General features: G+C 41.3%; 1 protein-coding gene across 2 annotated transcripts in view; it reads right to left on the reverse strand.

Moving 5' to 3' along the window:
* The window catches only part of plxnb2a.1 (plexin b2a, tandem duplicate 1), a 168,940-nt gene that overhangs the window by 27,393 nt on the left and 123,790 nt on the right, over window positions 1-17,757 (reverse strand). For both annotated transcript variants that reach the window (XR_013653571.1, XM_004083283.5), the window contains exons 9-19: window positions 16,967-17,067; window positions 16,677-16,803; window positions 9,585-9,771; window positions 9,393-9,504; window positions 9,207-9,318; window positions 8,335-8,436; window positions 8,135-8,230; window positions 7,805-7,889; window positions 7,554-7,723; window positions 3,459-3,607; window positions 2,896-3,031 (exon numbers count right to left, since the gene is read on the reverse strand). Coding sequence is in view for 1 of the 2 variants with exons in the window: in XM_004083283.5 (XP_004083331.2) it covers window positions 2,896-3,031; window positions 3,459-3,607; window positions 7,554-7,723; window positions 7,805-7,889; window positions 8,135-8,230; window positions 8,335-8,436; window positions 9,207-9,318; window positions 9,393-9,504; window positions 9,585-9,771; window positions 16,677-16,803; window positions 16,967-17,067 (1,377 nt within the window). In the remaining variant the exon portion in view is untranslated. The remainder of the gene's footprint in view (window positions 1-2,895; window positions 3,032-3,458; window positions 3,608-7,553; window positions 7,724-7,804; window positions 7,890-8,134; window positions 8,231-8,334; window positions 8,437-9,206; window positions 9,319-9,392; window positions 9,505-9,584; window positions 9,772-16,676; window positions 16,804-16,966; window positions 17,068-17,757) is intronic.

The following is a 17,757-nucleotide window of genomic DNA, read 5'->3' on the forward strand; positions in this document are numbered from 1 at the left end:
TGAATTCTGCAGCGTCTTTGGTTAGAAGCAAAAAAAATAGTTTTTTTTTCTGTGTTTATCTTATTTGTACAATAGAGTTTGAGGGTCACCAAAAAAAAAAAAAGTTATTCCCCCGAGATTTAAAGTAAGAAGAAATTTGTTCTCATAACTTTTATGAGATTAAGGTAGAAGTGAGCATAAAGATCACTTAGTTGAATAGGTGAGCTGAATGTTTATCGATAACATTCCAAATATCTGGAAGCTCATTTGTTTGATTTACGATTTATTAATGTTTTATTTATCCATGGTTGGTTTGCAGGATCTCTGCAGCCGTTGATAAAGACGTCTGTGTCCCTGCAGCTGTCCACTTCAGTCCTTTCTTCCTCCATTAAAGACCAGATCTCTACGTTTGTGTGACGTATCCGTCTGAGGAGGGCCAGTTTGTCCGCATTTTCAATGTTCTAATGCTAATATAACAGACTATTTCCATTCATCTTTGTTTTTTTATGTGGAAACGATACGTTTCATCTGGTATGCAATACTGTTTTTCTTTCCGCTTTGGGGTTTCTTCTGCGCGTTTATTCTGCGCATGACGGGTTCATGACGTGAGGAGACAACAGGACTTCTGGGTTTGTGAATGAACAGGAAATTAATAGTAGCGATACTCCACACCCAAACGTGTCTCTGACTCCTTAATTTACAGATGACACTCCGCTTTACCGACATGTTCTTTGCATGGTTTATTCCCACTTCTTCCGTGGTTCATTTGCGATACATCTTCTCCCACTTTTTTCACGTATAATCACGTATGACCAATTTTTATCTGTGCAATATGCGCAAAATGTAGTGGCTGTGTGACACGACCCTAATTTCTGCGATAAATGAGGGACCACTGCATCCATACTCTATTTTTCTGGAACAGAGTATTTGTCACAGCTCTCCCCACTCATTTCTCCTTTAAATGTTCAAGTATACGGGACCAGCGTGATATAAATAAATGTCATCATCACCTAATAGCTTATTCCTGAAAGAGTTCTTGCAGTTTCAATGTCAGTTTTTAACACGCAGATGAAGCAAAACTCAGAAACTACGTTTGGAAGTGGAGACTTACTGCTGATGGAATTAATGAGTCATTTCAATCTCAGCAGTTTTCCTGCCATGAAACGCAAACGGATGCAAACTCCAGGAGCAAAATTCAAAGGAGCGACTGAGCCTTGTTCAGGAAACAAAACAAATCAGCAGGTGAAGCTGCTTCCATCAGATTTGTTTCACTGTTTGTGGATAAAAACAGCTGGAATTTGAATTGAGTTTGGCGCGGCAGACAGTTTACACGCCGCTAATATTTTCACGCTCCGCTGGTTCATCGTGGAGCAGGTTCCCTGCAGCGGAGGCGAACCTTTCAGTGTTCCTAGGATTGGATGTGTGCCGTTTGAAGCGGCTCTGACATGCAATCTTCTGAGCCGCCAATGAGGCGAGCGCGTGCAGATCTCATAAAGACAGATTCTCAAAGCTGCAACGGGAAACGAAACGAATGAAGAAAGTTTCAGTGAAATAACTGCTGCGTCTGAGGCGTCCCGCGGAGACAAAGGCTTTCCGCTGCAGGCGCTGCCACAACCCCGAGGAAGTCCACGAGGAAAAGCAAACGGCGTCTGTCCCCAGGCCATCCGCACGCTCGCTTTCATGGTCACGCAAGCTCCTGACACGACGCAGACTTCTACTCTTCAATGATGCATCCTTAAAAAGCTGAAACAATTCTTTTGTCATATGATCTCAACGTCCCTGAGCTTTAGGTCTTCAAGGGAGATTTTGAGGCTTTTCTGAGAAGCTTCTAAACAGAATTTACTACTTTACTTATGCAGAATAAAAACCACTTGACTGATGCTTTGCCTCTAGCGAATCCAAAAAGCAAAATGCTGAACTTCACTTTATTAAAATTATAATAAATATATAATTATATATAATAATAAAATTATAGATCTTGTAGATCATCACGTGTAATTACATTCTTTGAATTATTAAGGAACAAAATTAAACTTCTGAAAAAAAGACGGTCTGACAGAATCTCTGTTATTATCCAAACAGGTGAATCTTTTACCCGACATATTACCCTAAAAAAAACAACAACTTGGAATTATCCCCAATAAAACAACAGTTTCTCTGTATTATAAACACTATATACTGTAGGGGCGGGGAAAAGCTGTACAGCAAACAGCTGCTTCTAAGGTAACACTAATGGATTTTTATGCTAACGTGTTTGCAGAAAACACAAAGGGGGAATAGTTTCACCTGAAGCTACAGAACAATTCAGAGCTTCAGTCTTTTCATGAACCGATTTGAGTTTCTTTTGGGAAAAGCTGATTAGAAGACGGCAGCGTACAGCGAGACGTTTGGCTGTTGTCATGTCCAATCAGAAGAGGCCTGGCTTTAATGTGGGCGGGATTTAACTTTCTAGTGTTAAAACAGAGATCAATAAGAACTAGGCTGGTTTACTATAAGCCAGAGCTTTTTCTTTAAGCAATATTCATTTTTTGCTTCTCATCAAACCGCTATGGAAGTTTTTTTGAGTCATTATTTAAAGTAATATGGAGTTCTTAATTTGAAAAGGAATTTAGCGATTGACAATTCAACACGTCATTCAGGCTTGGCATGAACTGCATGGTTATTTAAACAACACAAAATAATTTAAACCAAACCATGTATTGAAACGTCATTCTTAAATATTGAATTGTAAATTGCAAAATGCATTGTCGTTTAAGTGATGACATCAAAAACCCGTGGCAATTCAAAATGCAAGTGTCATTGTTTTTATTTAATATTATATTTGACTCAGAAAAACTTCCATAAACAGCAGCTGAGAAACGATCCCATGTTTTTGCAGTTTGGACGGCTGATTTGCAAACCCTTCATAAGACTCACCCGGTATGTAAACACCACCTGTGAAGTTCCTTTTTTCCCTCCGGCCACCTCCACCTCCACCACCCCACTGGTTCTTTGTTCCACTGGGATGTCGGAGGGCGGAGCCGACCTGGCGGGGCCGATCTCGCACACCACACTGTGGACGGACAGAGAAGGGGCTCAGCGAACCAACGGCCTCACAGGAAACCATAAAGGGGATTACACAACAATTTTTTGTGCTGAATGATTTGAAACAAAACTGTAATTGTGGAGAAACGTGGAGCAACAGCTCTTCCTTTTTTTTCCTGCAAAAACCTTCCCACGATGTTTGCTGCAGCATATTAAAAGTCAGACAAGCTGCCTGAGGCGGAGCCGCTTCAACTCTGCGGTGAGAAGCCTCAACGGCGGTTAATTATGCAAGAAGAATCCTGATTTTAATATTACGCAAGCGACTGAGCTCCCAGGCCAATCTCTCTTGCAGATCAAAGCTCTGCGACTTTCAACAAGCCGGCGTTGAATCTTTTCCGCTGAGTTGTCTCCTAATTAAAGCGGCAGCTGCAGGTTAAAGAGGCTGCTGGGCTCACCTGGTGGAGACGGAGTATCTGTCCTCCAGGTGGATGCAGTCCACTCCGGCCACTGTGATCCTCTTTATGTCCTGCTTCCTTACCCCCATGTTGGAGCCCTTGATGGTCACGGCGATGCGGCCGTTCATGGGGCCGAAACGGGGGATGATCTGCAGGGGGAACAGGATCAGAAAACCATGAAATCTAAAGCCTGAGTCTCAGCTCTCCCCCAAAAAGATGATGAGCCGGTAGAGAGAAAAGGTTCATGCACATTTTTTTTGTTTGTCATTCGTCAATGCAGATTTTTTGTTTGTTCAATCACTGTTAAATAAAGTGCCTGTTGGGCCTCAAACTGTAAGACTCGCCCTTGCTCCATTTAAGAGTTAAGATCCTCTCTACGACCTTTCAAGCTGTGCCCGTTTGGGTGCACGTGACCATGTTTTAATCCAGGTGTGGATCGTTCACTGCATATGAGAACTTGACCCCTCCCCTCTGGCGTTCCACACAGGAAGTTCATGCTAACTCCCAGAAGCCAAAATCCCATAGACTTCTATAGAGAAATAATTTAATTTAACATGCTAATAATCCTCTTTTTTTTAACTGATATTTTTTCGGTAGTTCCAGTTTTTCACGTTAAACTGACCGATCAGATGCCTCGATAAAAAGAGCGGAGCCTGTTGCCCCGCCCCCCAAATTGTTCAGCTTTGTGTCACCCCCTTTCAAGTGGTAGATCACTCCTGATTAGCGAGAGAGGTTGTCATAGAAACGTTGAGACCGACCCGGACCAATCACCGCTTACTGCCGATTTCTGGCTCCAACATGGTGGCGTCTGGCGACTGAATTAACTTCCTTTGGTTGGAGCCAAATGATTCATTTTTTACGGGTGACGTCACACTCACTCAGTCCAATTCTCATTTAGGGTCATGCCGTGGATGTGTCCCCCCCCCCCAGGGCTTGTTAGCCAAGTGCTCTACCTGGTCGACTTTTGTTCTCGACTTTGGGGAGGACAATAAAAGGAAGCTGGACGGAGAATGAACTGGAGTCCAATATTCTGCTTTGACAATATTGACATAGAAACTGCAAATATCAGCTTTAATAAACAGACGGCTCGTTAAATAAAGACGCCGCTCCTGAAGCTCACCATTGAGGTCACTTATATCATGAAAAACACAGCAGCTCCTGCTCTAATCCTAACCTAGCCCCCCCAAATTCACACTTTATATTATTAAGTCTATTAAGAAAAACTACAATAAATCTTTTCTCCTCAAATTTCCTCTTTTTTATTGCAGTGAATGTTTACTTCTGATGTCATTTTAGAAATCAACGGCAGAGTCGGCGCTTCCTGTCAGCAGAGCAGATCCGATCCCCTTTGAGTCTAAAATGTTTAAGGATTGGATTTAAAGAACCTTTTCTTTTCTGGATCGGCGGCTCAACGAACCCACAAAAAGGACAAGATCAAAAAATGAAAACTTCTGAGGAAAGTCCAATAAAACGATAGAGCCAAAGAATTTCCTCCCAAACAAAAACTGTAAGTTTTTGAAATGCAACATTCTGTGCAAACAAAACCTCTGTGCATAAATAGGCAGCAAGTGGCGTAAATAAAGTTTAAAATGTTGTTTTTTCTTACAGATTAAAAAAAAATCTTCTCTTACCAGATGACGCTTTTAAAAATCCAAACACTTAAATAAAGAGGCAAAAAATAAAAAGACAATGTAAAACTAAGGTAAATAATATTTTTTTTTTTTAAAAAGAAATGGAAAAGAAAAAAGACAGAAATGTGAAACATTAAAAAATAGATGATAATCAAGCAAGATTTTATGGCTAACAGCTGTCGGTTTTTATTTATTTATTTATTTCGGGTTTTTTTGGGGGGGTCCTTCACTATATCCAAAATTCATTATTACCGGGTGCTATTCATGTCCGTTTTTAGTATGTGGAGGGGGTTAATTTTTTGCCGTCCGGGCCGCCTGCAGGACACGAGGCGTCTGTGAGGCAAAGACTTTGGATTTTTTCGGTAAACGATCAAAGGCGCCAATGAAACCTTATTAAATATTTGCGCTGATACAGCAAAAACAATTAATTCACAAAGAACTGCTTTTTCAAAAAATCCTATTAAACACTTGGACGACCTTTTTCATTTCACTTTTAAAGTTCGACTCTGCGTGTGTGTGATGCTTCCAGACGTCAGGAGCATCAATCTGCTGGTCTGAAAAGACGGCTGCAGATCCTAATGTCCTGCAGGCCGTTGGGCCGTCGCTTCCCGCCATGCGGCGCCGACGATTGGCCGTCAGGTGCCTGTGGGATCCCTGCAGCTGTCAGTCGAGCGGATGATTGTTTCCTTGTGTTTTATTTCCCTGTGACTGCAGAGCAGCGCGGCTCTGGCAGCTTCTCCTCACTCATTCCTTCAAGAGGACGGGGAAAAAAGAAATCCCAGGACGCCATTTTTCCTGCTGCTTCCTGGAAGATTAGATGTTCTTCAGGTGTGGCGCTGTGATTTATGGCCAAAGATGACTGTTAGTAACAGTGAGAGGGGGGAAAATCTGAGGCCGTCTCCATTGAAAAGGAACAGTTTAGAGTTTCTGCACCTTTGAAGATTGAGAGCAGATTACAGAGCAATGAGGCTCTGACGTCAAATCTGAATCTTTTCTTTTATGAGAAAAACTTCCTGTGAGCGTCTCCAGTGACATTTGGGAGCCAAAGCTCCGAAAAATTGAAGCAGAACCACAAATCGACTGCCTGATAATGGTTTAAATCAAGTAAGAAACAGAAAGGCAGCGATTCATAAACTTCATAACCTGAAGAAACGGGACAGTTTGTTGAAGATGCTAACACATCAGCGCCAGAACAGACGAGGAGATGCGCTCTTCTATGAGAATCTGATCTAAAATCTGATTGTTTCTGACTGGTCACAATCTCCAGGTTCCAGGTTTACGTTGCGTTTCTTTTATCACCAAAAGAAAGTAACATGACCAAGAGTGCAGATAACAGTCAACTTATTTCACCCCCCCCCAAAAAAAACACAACTCCACGTAATAGTGAGCTATTTAGACGACCAAGCAGTAAATGAAAGAGAGGAGAGCCACGAATCGTACATTTAAAGTAAAAAAAACGTTTGGAGCATGAACCCGAAAAATCGTAATTTACGTGTTAAGCCTAGAAATGTGGAGAGAGTGGTTTCATATTTCGGTGAGTACGATTATCGTACGCTTGTTTTTTGGGTTCTTATCTCATTTCAGCCAATAATGCCCCCTAAAGAGCATCAGTGTAACTGCATCTTAGTGCGGTTTTTTTTAGGACTTTTAAACCTTTAATGACAAAATTTTAGATCCAATGTTTACATTTTTGGAACTACCATAACTCTTCAACCGTTTGCGCAAATAATGTAATTATAACAAATTCTGAAAAAAGTTACCATTATTACACTAAAGAGTTACATTTTGGCGAAAAGCTACATTTTTGTTGCACCGCTGATGTTATTTTGGTGCTGTAAGCTAGCAAGAGAGCGCATAAACAGAGAGCTCTCAGTTATGGATGACGGGAAGGGGGGAGGGGCTTGCTCTGCGCCAATGGCCCAACCCACATCTCAGAGGGGGAAGTTCTAATGAACTCCTGCAGCTCTGCAGAAGCTATGTCCCAGAAAAGGACAACGGATTTTAGATTTGCCTCAAAATGCTTTTAAAATAGCTCAAAAGATGATTGAAGTGTGTCTTTAGAGGGTTAAAGTGCAGGCGCCAGAGGTGCATACACTCTTTTTATTTATTTATTTATTTATTTTAGAAAACAATGTTTCCTGTGAGCCGCAGGCTTTTCTAATGACCTGTAGGAGAATTTCTCTAACATATTTCGTTTTGGTTCAATTTACTGACAGTAAAAAAAGAGATCTTGACCTTCATAGAAAATTAAGGATTGAAATTAAAAACTGATCACCTGGTTTGGATGAAAAACAGAATCATCAGTGCCCCCCCCCTCAAGCTCCAATAAGCCTGTGATTGTGGAGCCACGATTGTGGATCTTGTAAAGTACAAAGGATTTATTGGTTTTCTGCAGTTGGCGTGAAGATTGTGTTTTCTTCTGGTTGTGGTGTTTGGGGGGATGGGGGGTTGTTGTCAGACTCACATCAACGATCTTGGGGTCGGGGCATTGTGACGACTCCGGCTCCAGCGCCGGGCAGAGGTTGCGGTACACGCAGCGGTTCTGTTCGGCGCACCACACACAGTTGTACTTGGCGTCGGCGTGTTTACACAGGCTGCAGTCCTCCCGGCCCACCGCGCAGTTATACAACACCACTGGTGGAGGAGAGGTCAGGGCGGGTCACCTCCTGGATCTACAGGTGTGTGTGTGTGTGCGTTGGTGGGGGACACACCCACCTGTCAGGGTGCTGTCGATCTTGTGATTGTCGTTGTCTTTGATGTGGAAGGACACGTTCACTTCCTGCTGCTCGTCGTAAGAAAACTGCAGACAAACAGCCATATTTACACCGCCATGCGCACGCCATCAGTCTCTGAACTACGTACATCCTGGACTTTAGCAGCTTTTATTTTGAAGCTTGACACTAAATTTTTACAGGAAACTTTTACTCTGATTGAACTTTGGCTTTTAACCAAAGAATCTGAGCAGCTAACTCACGTTTTTAGTCAACCGTTAATTATAAAAGCGTATGGAGCGTGTGAAACGAGCTAGAATCGCTTGAAACTGACCTGATAACCGTTAAACTTAAACTTTGAGCCTTCTTCTTTGATGACCTCTTGCTCATCGGGCATCAGCAGCTCAGTCCCGATGGAGAAGCTCTGGCCCTGCAGACAGACACCAGAAAGAAAAAAACGACGGAGATGAAAGGGAAACCCAGGAGGATTATGGGTTAATCGGCCGTTTGAGGAGCAGGTTCGACTGATCTCACATCGTAGATGTCCAGGTTCTTTCCATGGAAGCTGATGGGGATGGCGGAACCCACGGGGATCAGCAGCGGCTTCGGAGACTCAAACTGGGGACAGTTTTCCGGCTTCAGTGCAGAGGAAAAAAAAACAGAAGCAGTGAACCAGCAACCCTCTGTTTGGATGTGACAAATTGAAAACCTGCGCATTTAGTGCAAAAAAAATATTCCCATAATTCTTAGGGATATATTATTACAATATTTCCCCTGCAACTGTGGCCAATAGCCGATATTTGCCGATACTTTAGTGTCTACAGTAACACAAAGTTTAGATTTCCTTTTCATTTCTATATTACAAAAGCACAACTTTTTTTTACTGGACGATCATAGGATCACTTTTAAACTTTCATATGAATATTTCTGAAAGCATTCAGGTCATTTATTAAATATTGGACATAACTGTAAACTGTAAGCTCCCCATAACCAGGATCTATTAGGAACAACATGTGTCCGTATCAAACATAGTATTGACCTTAAAACAGTCATTGACTGATGATGACTGTAAAAATAAGCTTCTCAATCTATTAGGAACAAATATACATTTAAAAGAATAAAGTGGCATTTATATCCCTAATAATTCTAACACTCTCTCCAAAACATTAAAACATTATAGAAATGCGTTTTCATTTCCATAATTCCATTCAAAAAACTTTAAAAAGAATGTGGTCATTGCAATAAGGACAAAAGGATAAAATATATTAGATTAATATATATATATATATAGCACAAAAAAGCAAATATAAATAAATATGACTTAAACAAATAAATTAAAAACCAGCAAAAACCAACATTAAAATCCCTAAAATATCAGAATCAAGAAGACCAAAGGAAGTATTGACCTGCTGCGGTTTGATGATGTTCCACCCGCTCACAGAGTCATCTCTGTCGCTGCACACGTGATCCTGTGCGTCCCACTGGCAGCCCCACTGACTCGTCACACATGTAATGCACCTGAAAACACACGTGTCAGAGTCAGGGCTGTGCACGTTTTTTTTGCTGCTGCGAGTGTGCGTCGTCGGCCTCACGGCGTGTTCTCGTTGCTCCTGACTGTGGCGGCGCAGTTGTAGAAGTGAAACTTTCCAGACGTCACTTCCGTGGTTTTGTTCACTCGGATCTTGAGCGGGACGGACACAAAGTCTGCAAGAACGCACGAATCAGAAATTCAGCATTCCCCTTTCAAAACTGTGCAAATACGACGAACAGATGGGTTCACCCACCCCGGTCTCCAGGGGTTGGCGGGATGACCTCAAGATTGGGCAGCGAGCAGGCCACCTGAGTGGAAGAGTACCGGATCAGCTGGGCCCGAGTGTCGAAGGAGCCAGAGGAGCACTGTGAGCATTGGAAGGAGCACTCCAGCTCGTCCTGATCCCTCAGAGCGGGGAGGGCGGGGATGGTGATCACAACCTGAGGAGAAACACAGCCGACACTGAGCCTCCAGGACCCCAAACGTGGAGAGGAGGAGACACGGAAGCTCAAAACATGCGTGAATGAAGCGTGTTAGTCTACAGCCGCCTGTGTTTCAACAGGTTTCAGGTCATCGTCCTGCAGAAGAGCTCAACTCCAGCACTGAGTCCACATCCATCTTTCAGATGGAGCTTTGATGAAACATCGGGGGGAAAAAAAAATCATCAGCGACACCATCTCATCGGTTTTTGAAGAAAGTTCCTCAAGAAAAACCAAAACAGTTTCCATACAGAAACTGCTAAGTTTCACTGAAGCTTCTATCTCTACGACAAAACCCTTGTGCTATCTTGTGGGGTCAAAATGACCCCACCCTTACATTGACGTGTTCTCCCTACCATGACAAAGGTGGATAAAGGTGGAAAGATTTCATGTAATCCATGGACACCAGTGAAGATCACAAATCATTGAAGAAAAAGGTTCAGCGCACCTTCTAGTGGGTCTAGATGACCCAACTCCCAATGGTAAAGTGGCTAGGATAGTAAAAGGGTTACACAAAGACCCTGGTCAGGTTTAAACATATGCTGCCTCACTCCGATCATCTTTTGATCTACTTTAAAAGCGTTCCCAGTGATCCTTTAATTATGATTATGTTGTTTTTAGCCAAAATCCCAAATGAACATAGTTTCTGCATAGCGGCAGGAGTTTATTAGTAATTGTGTCTTCGTGACCATATCTCCAACATCCCTCTCTCTCCTTCTCTCTTCTTTTCTACTGTCTATTTTAAAAAACAGATATATACAGACACAATTAGTATTAATAAAGTTTAGCCTCAAATACAAAAGGGGTTTATACAAATATACACCTCCTGTGTCAGACGATTACTAACGCCCTATTGTAACACAAGAGGCCTTCAACTCTCATCTGCTAGCTCAGAAGTCCAACAGGACAAGTAATAAAAAAGATGACATAAAAGACGTGTTCATACCAAATTCACCTCGGTGTTGTGGGTGAGACAGTTGGCTCGGAGCAAGCCCACCCCCACATCCCCTCCCCTTATGACTCGCCCAATGTATTTTCAACGTCACAAGTACGATCTGCTCCTGATTCACAACGATTTGCTTAGAGAAATACTCAGAAATTATACTTCAATCTTAATGCTCTTTATATTTGCCCTTCATCACCAGAAAAATGCATTAAAAACATTTCTGATGTTGGTTTATTTAAATGAGAGAAGTTCTCAAAGGTCATCTGAGATTTGAAGTAATCTGCACAAACAAAGCGGTTTCTTCTTTTACATTAAATCCAACAAATAAACAGTGGTACCGATCTGCCTCTTTAGGAAGCAACAGATTGATGCATTTGTACAAAAAAAAAAACAGAAAAACAGTTAAAAATAAAAGTCTCCAGTTTTAAACTTGATAACTGCATTTGACTTGGAAAATAAAAAGACCTGTAAGTAAGTGGAGGTTTGACCGCCAGCGTGTTGCATTTCGCACTATTTAGACGTCACCTCGGCTTGATTAGAACAAATACACTGTGCGGACGGATTCACAGCAGTCATACATTTTCTGATAAACATATTTAGCAAAGCTAACCAGACAAATGCAAAGTCATTTAGCGAAGTCGCCAGCCGCAAGCGGCGCTCATATTTCTTCATTAGACGGCCGCATTTGAAGACGTGCTGCATGCAAAGGAAAAACCATCAAAGGATTCACAACTTGGCTCCAACCAACAGTGACTTGGGCTTCTTTGGCCACTAGGGGGCAGGCACAGCAAAGTGCAAATTGTTTGCTTGGGATTGTTTCATCCTTTTCTGACGAATTTTGTAGTTACGTCATGTTAAAATCATTGTGACATTTATAAAAGAACCAGAAAATTCAGACAATGAATCCTTGAAAGATGCATTCAAGCTTCATGAAGGTTCCATACTGACTCATAGAGGTCATTCTGTAAGCGCCTGTCATTGGAAGAGCCCCCTGCAGGATTATTTACCTCTAGCTCCATTAATGCAGAAACTTTGAGGTCTTTTTTTAATTTATTTTTTAAATAACATTTTTTACCAACTGCAGTCTTGGCTTTTTGTACTCAGACTACAGCCTGTTCTAGAAGAAACAAAGATCTGAAAATATATGCAAAAAAATGTCCTCCTCAGTTGTGTTTATCTTATTTTTAAACTCATTATTTACAATGGTTTACATATGATTCTGCGGTACTACCCAGTCTGCATGTTTTACATCCATAAATCTGAGGGCAAACTTGGAAAATGTTTCTTTTGATCCCAAAACGTATTCAAAAGTCTGAATTTGGCTGAAACGTTTAATGAAGCTAATCATTTTACACTTTTGTGTTGCCATAGCAATGCCACAGCAAGTTGGGATAGTAGAATTTACAAAGATTTGACCCCATTAGCTCCAAATGCTACTCATGAGGAAAAAAACTGTTTATTGTGCAAAAAGGAGTATAAAAGGCGCCATCTGAAGACAACAGGATTGATTCTGCAAACACACTTTTCCCCTGCGTTGAAGTATCAAAGCTCCTCACTCCAGATTAAACCTTCATGCTCCATGGTTCATACGAGAACCTACACCACTCCAGGTAAAATTAGCCACATAAGTCAACTGTGTTGCATTATTCCTCCATCTGTGTGATGCAGATAAGTGGCAACAAACAACCTTCATGCCCAAGTATTTATACTTGGGGTTGACCTGTACGGATGGTATAGGGTCGTGGGTTGTTGGGTCAATGGAGGATCGCAAAGAGGAGCGGCTGCTTCCTAAGGGGGAGTGGAGGTGTGTTTTCCAGTGTCCTGGAGGCTCGTACGGCCACCTCAAGGACATAAAAATGGAACGTACCATTGTCGTCCACATCGGTGGTAAATGCATAAAAAGTCTGTTAGACATGCGTGGACATACTTGGAGCCACAAATTCACGCATGCGCCTCGCTAAATAAAAAAAAGTGTTAATTGCATTTAAACGACATAAAATACGCGTAAATTATATAATTCTTAACCGAACAAAAATTTTGAACAGCTCAAAACCAAATTCACGCAAAGACCCGCTGGCCAAAACTGTCGGCGAACATCTGGGCACATCGACGAACGCAAGAAACACGTCTGAATGACGTCAGAATGACCGTAGAGAAACATATGCATGAACACGACCTTGAAACTTTGTGGAGGGTTTGACCATTTTTCACCCGAATCCACCCATAGGGGCAGACCGGACAAGGGTTCTTAGTGACCTTAGCCAACATGGCCACCACAGTTAGCGTGATAGCCCATAGCAACGATGACATCTTGTGGTCGTCTGAAGCAGATGAACACGTGTATCAACTTTTGTGGCGATGTGTGAAACTCCATTTTTAGATTTCCCTTATGATCAGGCCTCTGCGGAAACCTCGCCAACATGGTTGAGAAAGCCGCATTTCATTCAGGCCAAGAGGTCAGTGTTTGCCATTTCACATTGTTTCAGTCAGGGCTTGCGTGGAGACGCCAACGCCACGCCGTTCCGGCTTTGGAAAGGAAAATCAATAACTTTGAAAGGTGATCGATCTGTGACGACACCCGAGGGAACTCAGATCGTGTTTTAGATGGACTAATTGGTGTTTGAGACTTTTAAGGATCAGAGGTCAAGCAAACTCAGTTGTTTGGTCACGTCTATTCTGGAGATTCTTGGTACCAATTTTAATGAAGGTTTAGCTAATGTTACAAACATTTTTAATAAAAAGTGGTGATTTCACACTTTTCCACCAAACCAATCAACCATGGTGATCTTTAAATGTAGTTTTTATGCACCCAACTTGGTTTTAGGGGTTTGACATCATCTCGACAGATGAACCTCCCTAAACTGAGAAACAGAAGAGACCGATCCATCCGGGTTGGAGAACATCTGATCAAATCTGAGTTTAGGAGAAGCGACGGCTCAGAGAATGAAGGCGTGAAGGATGTCTGCTGCTGTTAGCTTCCTGCTGAAGGACGCCGCGTCTCTGTGACACGGCTGCTCTTTGATCAATTCCTCATTAATTCAGACGGCTCAGCCTTCAGGTTCAGGGCGACGCAGCGCCTCCGCAGGAGCTCGGTTACCTCTGGAAAACGCCTTCCATTTAACAATCCTAATTTATTTTTTGATTCTACTGTCACAGAGATCCATTTCCCAGAAACAATAAAGGTTTGTTCTCCTCTTTAGGGACAGAAATCTTTTAAATAACCTATTTCGGTTTAAAGCTTGAAGAGTTCCTGAAGGCATGTCGTCAGTAACTGCGTTTTTATCACACATATGCAAAAAAAACACAATTTCATGATATCATTTATGTGAATAAACATAAACCAACTCACAGCGTTGAGCTACTAACTTTGCACCTTTAAGCAGCTGCTGAAGGTCACGTGACGCGTCAAGGAAGACGGAAATAAAACCTCCATCAGTATCGGAAAATAAACAACCCACTGCTCAAAATGATCACCAGCAGAATCCCAACAGCGTTTTAGGCTTTTGTGCCACTGTTTTGTCAACAAACTTCCCTTTAGTGCCAATTAATTACAAAAAATGATCTCAACACACTTTACAAAAGAGCAAAATAGCCAAACTGTTTATCAAATAACAGTAATGACAGTAAAAACTGTTTAACATTTAATTACAAGGAGCAGAAACTAAAGATTTGAATCCTTCTTTTAAGGATTTTGTTGTTTTTTGGGAGGGGGTTGAGTTAAAATAAAAGTATATTATGTAATTCACTTTGTGTTTCCTTTATATGAAAGGTGCTTTTCTAAATAAAGTTTGAATCACAAAACAGAAACTGGACACCTTTCTAAAAAAAATCCTGCCTTAAAATCAATTCCACAAACTCTACTGTGTTTGACGTCCATGCGTTGTTCTGCAGCTGAAAGGACTCCAGAAGCTCCAGAGAAGCTGAAGGTTCAAGTCAAACATCTACAGAAGAGTAACGGGTCCATTTCTGTCCATCTGAGAGCTTAGAACCATACCGGCTCCACCTTTGCCTCTGGAAAAACCTGTCATGCAGCCGTTTTTCTTCCGGGTATTTCCGCCAAAAGCTGCTGTCATTTTTCAGCCCCTCAGCTGTTTTTTTCAACCACATTACCAGACACGTCTGTTGTTTTTCAGCTGCAGGTTATCGTTAATACTTCCACAAAAACAAGACCTCTTTCATATCCTTCTATTATTTCCAGACATGCATATTTCAGCAATACATCCTAAATGTGGACTTTAGATCAGTGTTTTTTAACCTTTTTTGAGCCAAGGCGCACTTTATCCTTGACAAAAAATCCGGCGGCACACCAGCATCCAAAAATTAAAAAAGGAGAAACTCTCTAGTCTGTATTGATGTTCAGTCCCTCTGCAATGTTTTTTATTTTAAAAGTTAAGTTAGTTTTCAGTAATAATTTTCAACTAAAGTATTTGACGTTTTACCCTGGTAGTTGTTTTTCCCTTCAGTTTATTAACATGCAATTTTATGTCTTCTCTTCCTCTTTCGGCTTCTCCCATCAGGGGTCGCCACAGCGAACAAGTCGCATGGTAAATTTGGCAATGTTTTACGCCGGATGCCCTTCCTGACGCAACCTTCTCAAACCGGGCTTGGAACCGGCACAGGGGTAGAGAAGGGAACAGGGAGCAGCCCGCAGTTGAACCCTGGTTTCATGGATGGAAGGCGCCGCAAAGCAGCACGAGCTAAACCGGCTCCCTAACATGCAATTTTATGTAACCTCACTAAAAAACAATATTTGAAAAAATATATATTTTTTTTCCAATGTTGGTGCAAAGGCAACTGTAATTTTTGAAAAATATGATCACAATATGTTTGATAAAATTGACAAAAAAAGACTAACATTATATTTGTGTTTTCTGTAGTGAAAAAAAAAGTGAACATGTTGAAGTTTTACTAGTTTTTCTTTTGTCTTAATCAAAGATGAAGTCTTTTAAAACTTTAACAAAAATGTTTTATTTCTTTTTAGATGATTAAACTGTTTCAATTTAGTTGAATTGTGTCTGTTGGCCACTTCACCTTAATCCTGTTTCTTAAATGTTGTTATTACTTCTTCTTAAATTTAACATCTAAAATAATCCAGACGTTCTTAGAAAAGTGTTTCAGTTGTAAAGATGACTTGGACCAAACTCTGGGATGTTTGGCTGTTAATAAACACAAACCTTGAAGGAGAACTAAACTGTTGACCTCTGACCTCTGATTTCATCAAGAAGATTTAAAAATTGTTTGATATGTGTTTGTTGTGGTTTCAAGACGTTTAACAGGGAAGACTCATTGTAGCGCAGAGATGTTGTCACTTTAACCCGATGCATCATGGGAGATGTAGTCCTATGGCAGACAGACTATCTTCTCTGAGCTTCATTGTTTTCTTCACTTGTTCCACGGTCTGACACCGGATCCCACGGAAAGCTAAACCGCTAGACGAGCTTTAGCTGGTATTTTTGTTGGAACTGAGAAACTTTATGAGCAGAATCGGAACAAGGAAGTGAAGACTTTAACCACTTCTGATTGGTCAGACTGATGATGTGTGATTAAGCCTCCAAGAATGATTGGTGGAGGCAGTTAAAGGGGCGGGACTTTTCAGAAAACAGCTGAAGCTGCGGCTAAATCGCAGTACCGTCATTCTTATCAAAATGTCTTTAATTGAATCAAATAAACACAAAAAAAAGTATTTTATGATCTTTCATATTCCTAACTACTCAGTGTTTTATCAGTGCCTGTTTGAATGAACACAGAGCTGATATCCTGGAGATGGAAAATGTTTTTAATCAGTGAAAATAGGTAATTTCCCACGGCACACCTGACCATATCTCGCGGCACACACTGGTTGAAAAACACTGGTTCAGAGAAATGCATGGAAAATGGCTATGAATGCTGCATGTGTAGTGTCTTCTAATGCTCTCATTACCTGCTGGGTCTTCCTGCAGCTCAGGTTCGGCGGCTCGAACGTCTCGATCTCAACACACTTCTGATCTGGAGACCAGAGCCAGGTGTTTCTCTCCGTCGACCTTCCACAGTCCTTCTTTTGGCTGCACCTAAGAGCAGAAACGATCAATAAAGCTTTGAGATTTCACAGAAAAAGTATCAACACTTCTGGTTCTTTGGGAGATTACAAATCTCATGTTTGATTAGTTAACAAGATCTCACATAAAAGTAAAAGCATTTCTACCCCCCCTGTGGGAAACCCTGTGGACTCACTTTCCCTCCAGGACACACCACCCACAGTACGGGTCCTTCATGGAGACGCAGTCCTGGCAGGTGGTCTTCAGGTGGCAGGCTTGGACGGGAACTTTGCTGATCTGGTTGCAAAAGACAGGCTTTTATTGTGAAGGTCCAACCAAGAACCACGGTTCAGAGCTCTGGTTAAGGAGAAGCAAAACGAGGCTGTTTTCCAGATTAAAAAGATGAATTTAACCCCTGACTTTATTTCCAGTTGTATTAAAGAAAATATTCTTCAGTGTTTCTCCTTTTCGACGTAATGGTAAGTGGATTTAATGCTACTTTGCGAATTGACAACATACAACGTGAAGCAGAGAAGCGGTTTTCATGTTTCAAAGTAAATCTGAGTGTTCTGCAGCCAAAAACTGAACCAGAACCACCAAATAATCAATACTTTGGGATCAAACTGATTTTTATAGATTTTTTTTCTTCCTTTTAGGAAAATTGATTTATAATCCGATTTTTAAATTCTCCAGCTCTACTTGGACATTTTAGGTACGATATGTAAATGTTAGAAAAATAGGGTAGATTATAGTTCGGAGCCAAAGTGATCTTTACGTTTGGACTTAAAGGAGAGAAAAACAGTTTGAAATTTCAAAGATTTTTTTCTTTACTTTCAGTCAATCTTTTTATCGTTTTTGCAGAAGCCGCTTTTATAAAAAATATTCCTTTCCGATCATTTTCAGAGTCTCCCACTAACCAAATGAGGAGCATTTTGACGTCATCGACACTCTGAGGAAGCTTCACTTTGGGGGCTTTTTGGTTGGGAA

Source organism: Oryzias latipes, chromosome 23, assembly GCF_053564925.1.
Source record: "Oryzias latipes strain Hd-rR chromosome 23, Olatipes_Hd-rR_3.1".
Classification (NCBI taxonomy): Eukaryota; Metazoa; Chordata; class Actinopteri; order Beloniformes; family Adrianichthyidae; genus Oryzias; species Oryzias latipes.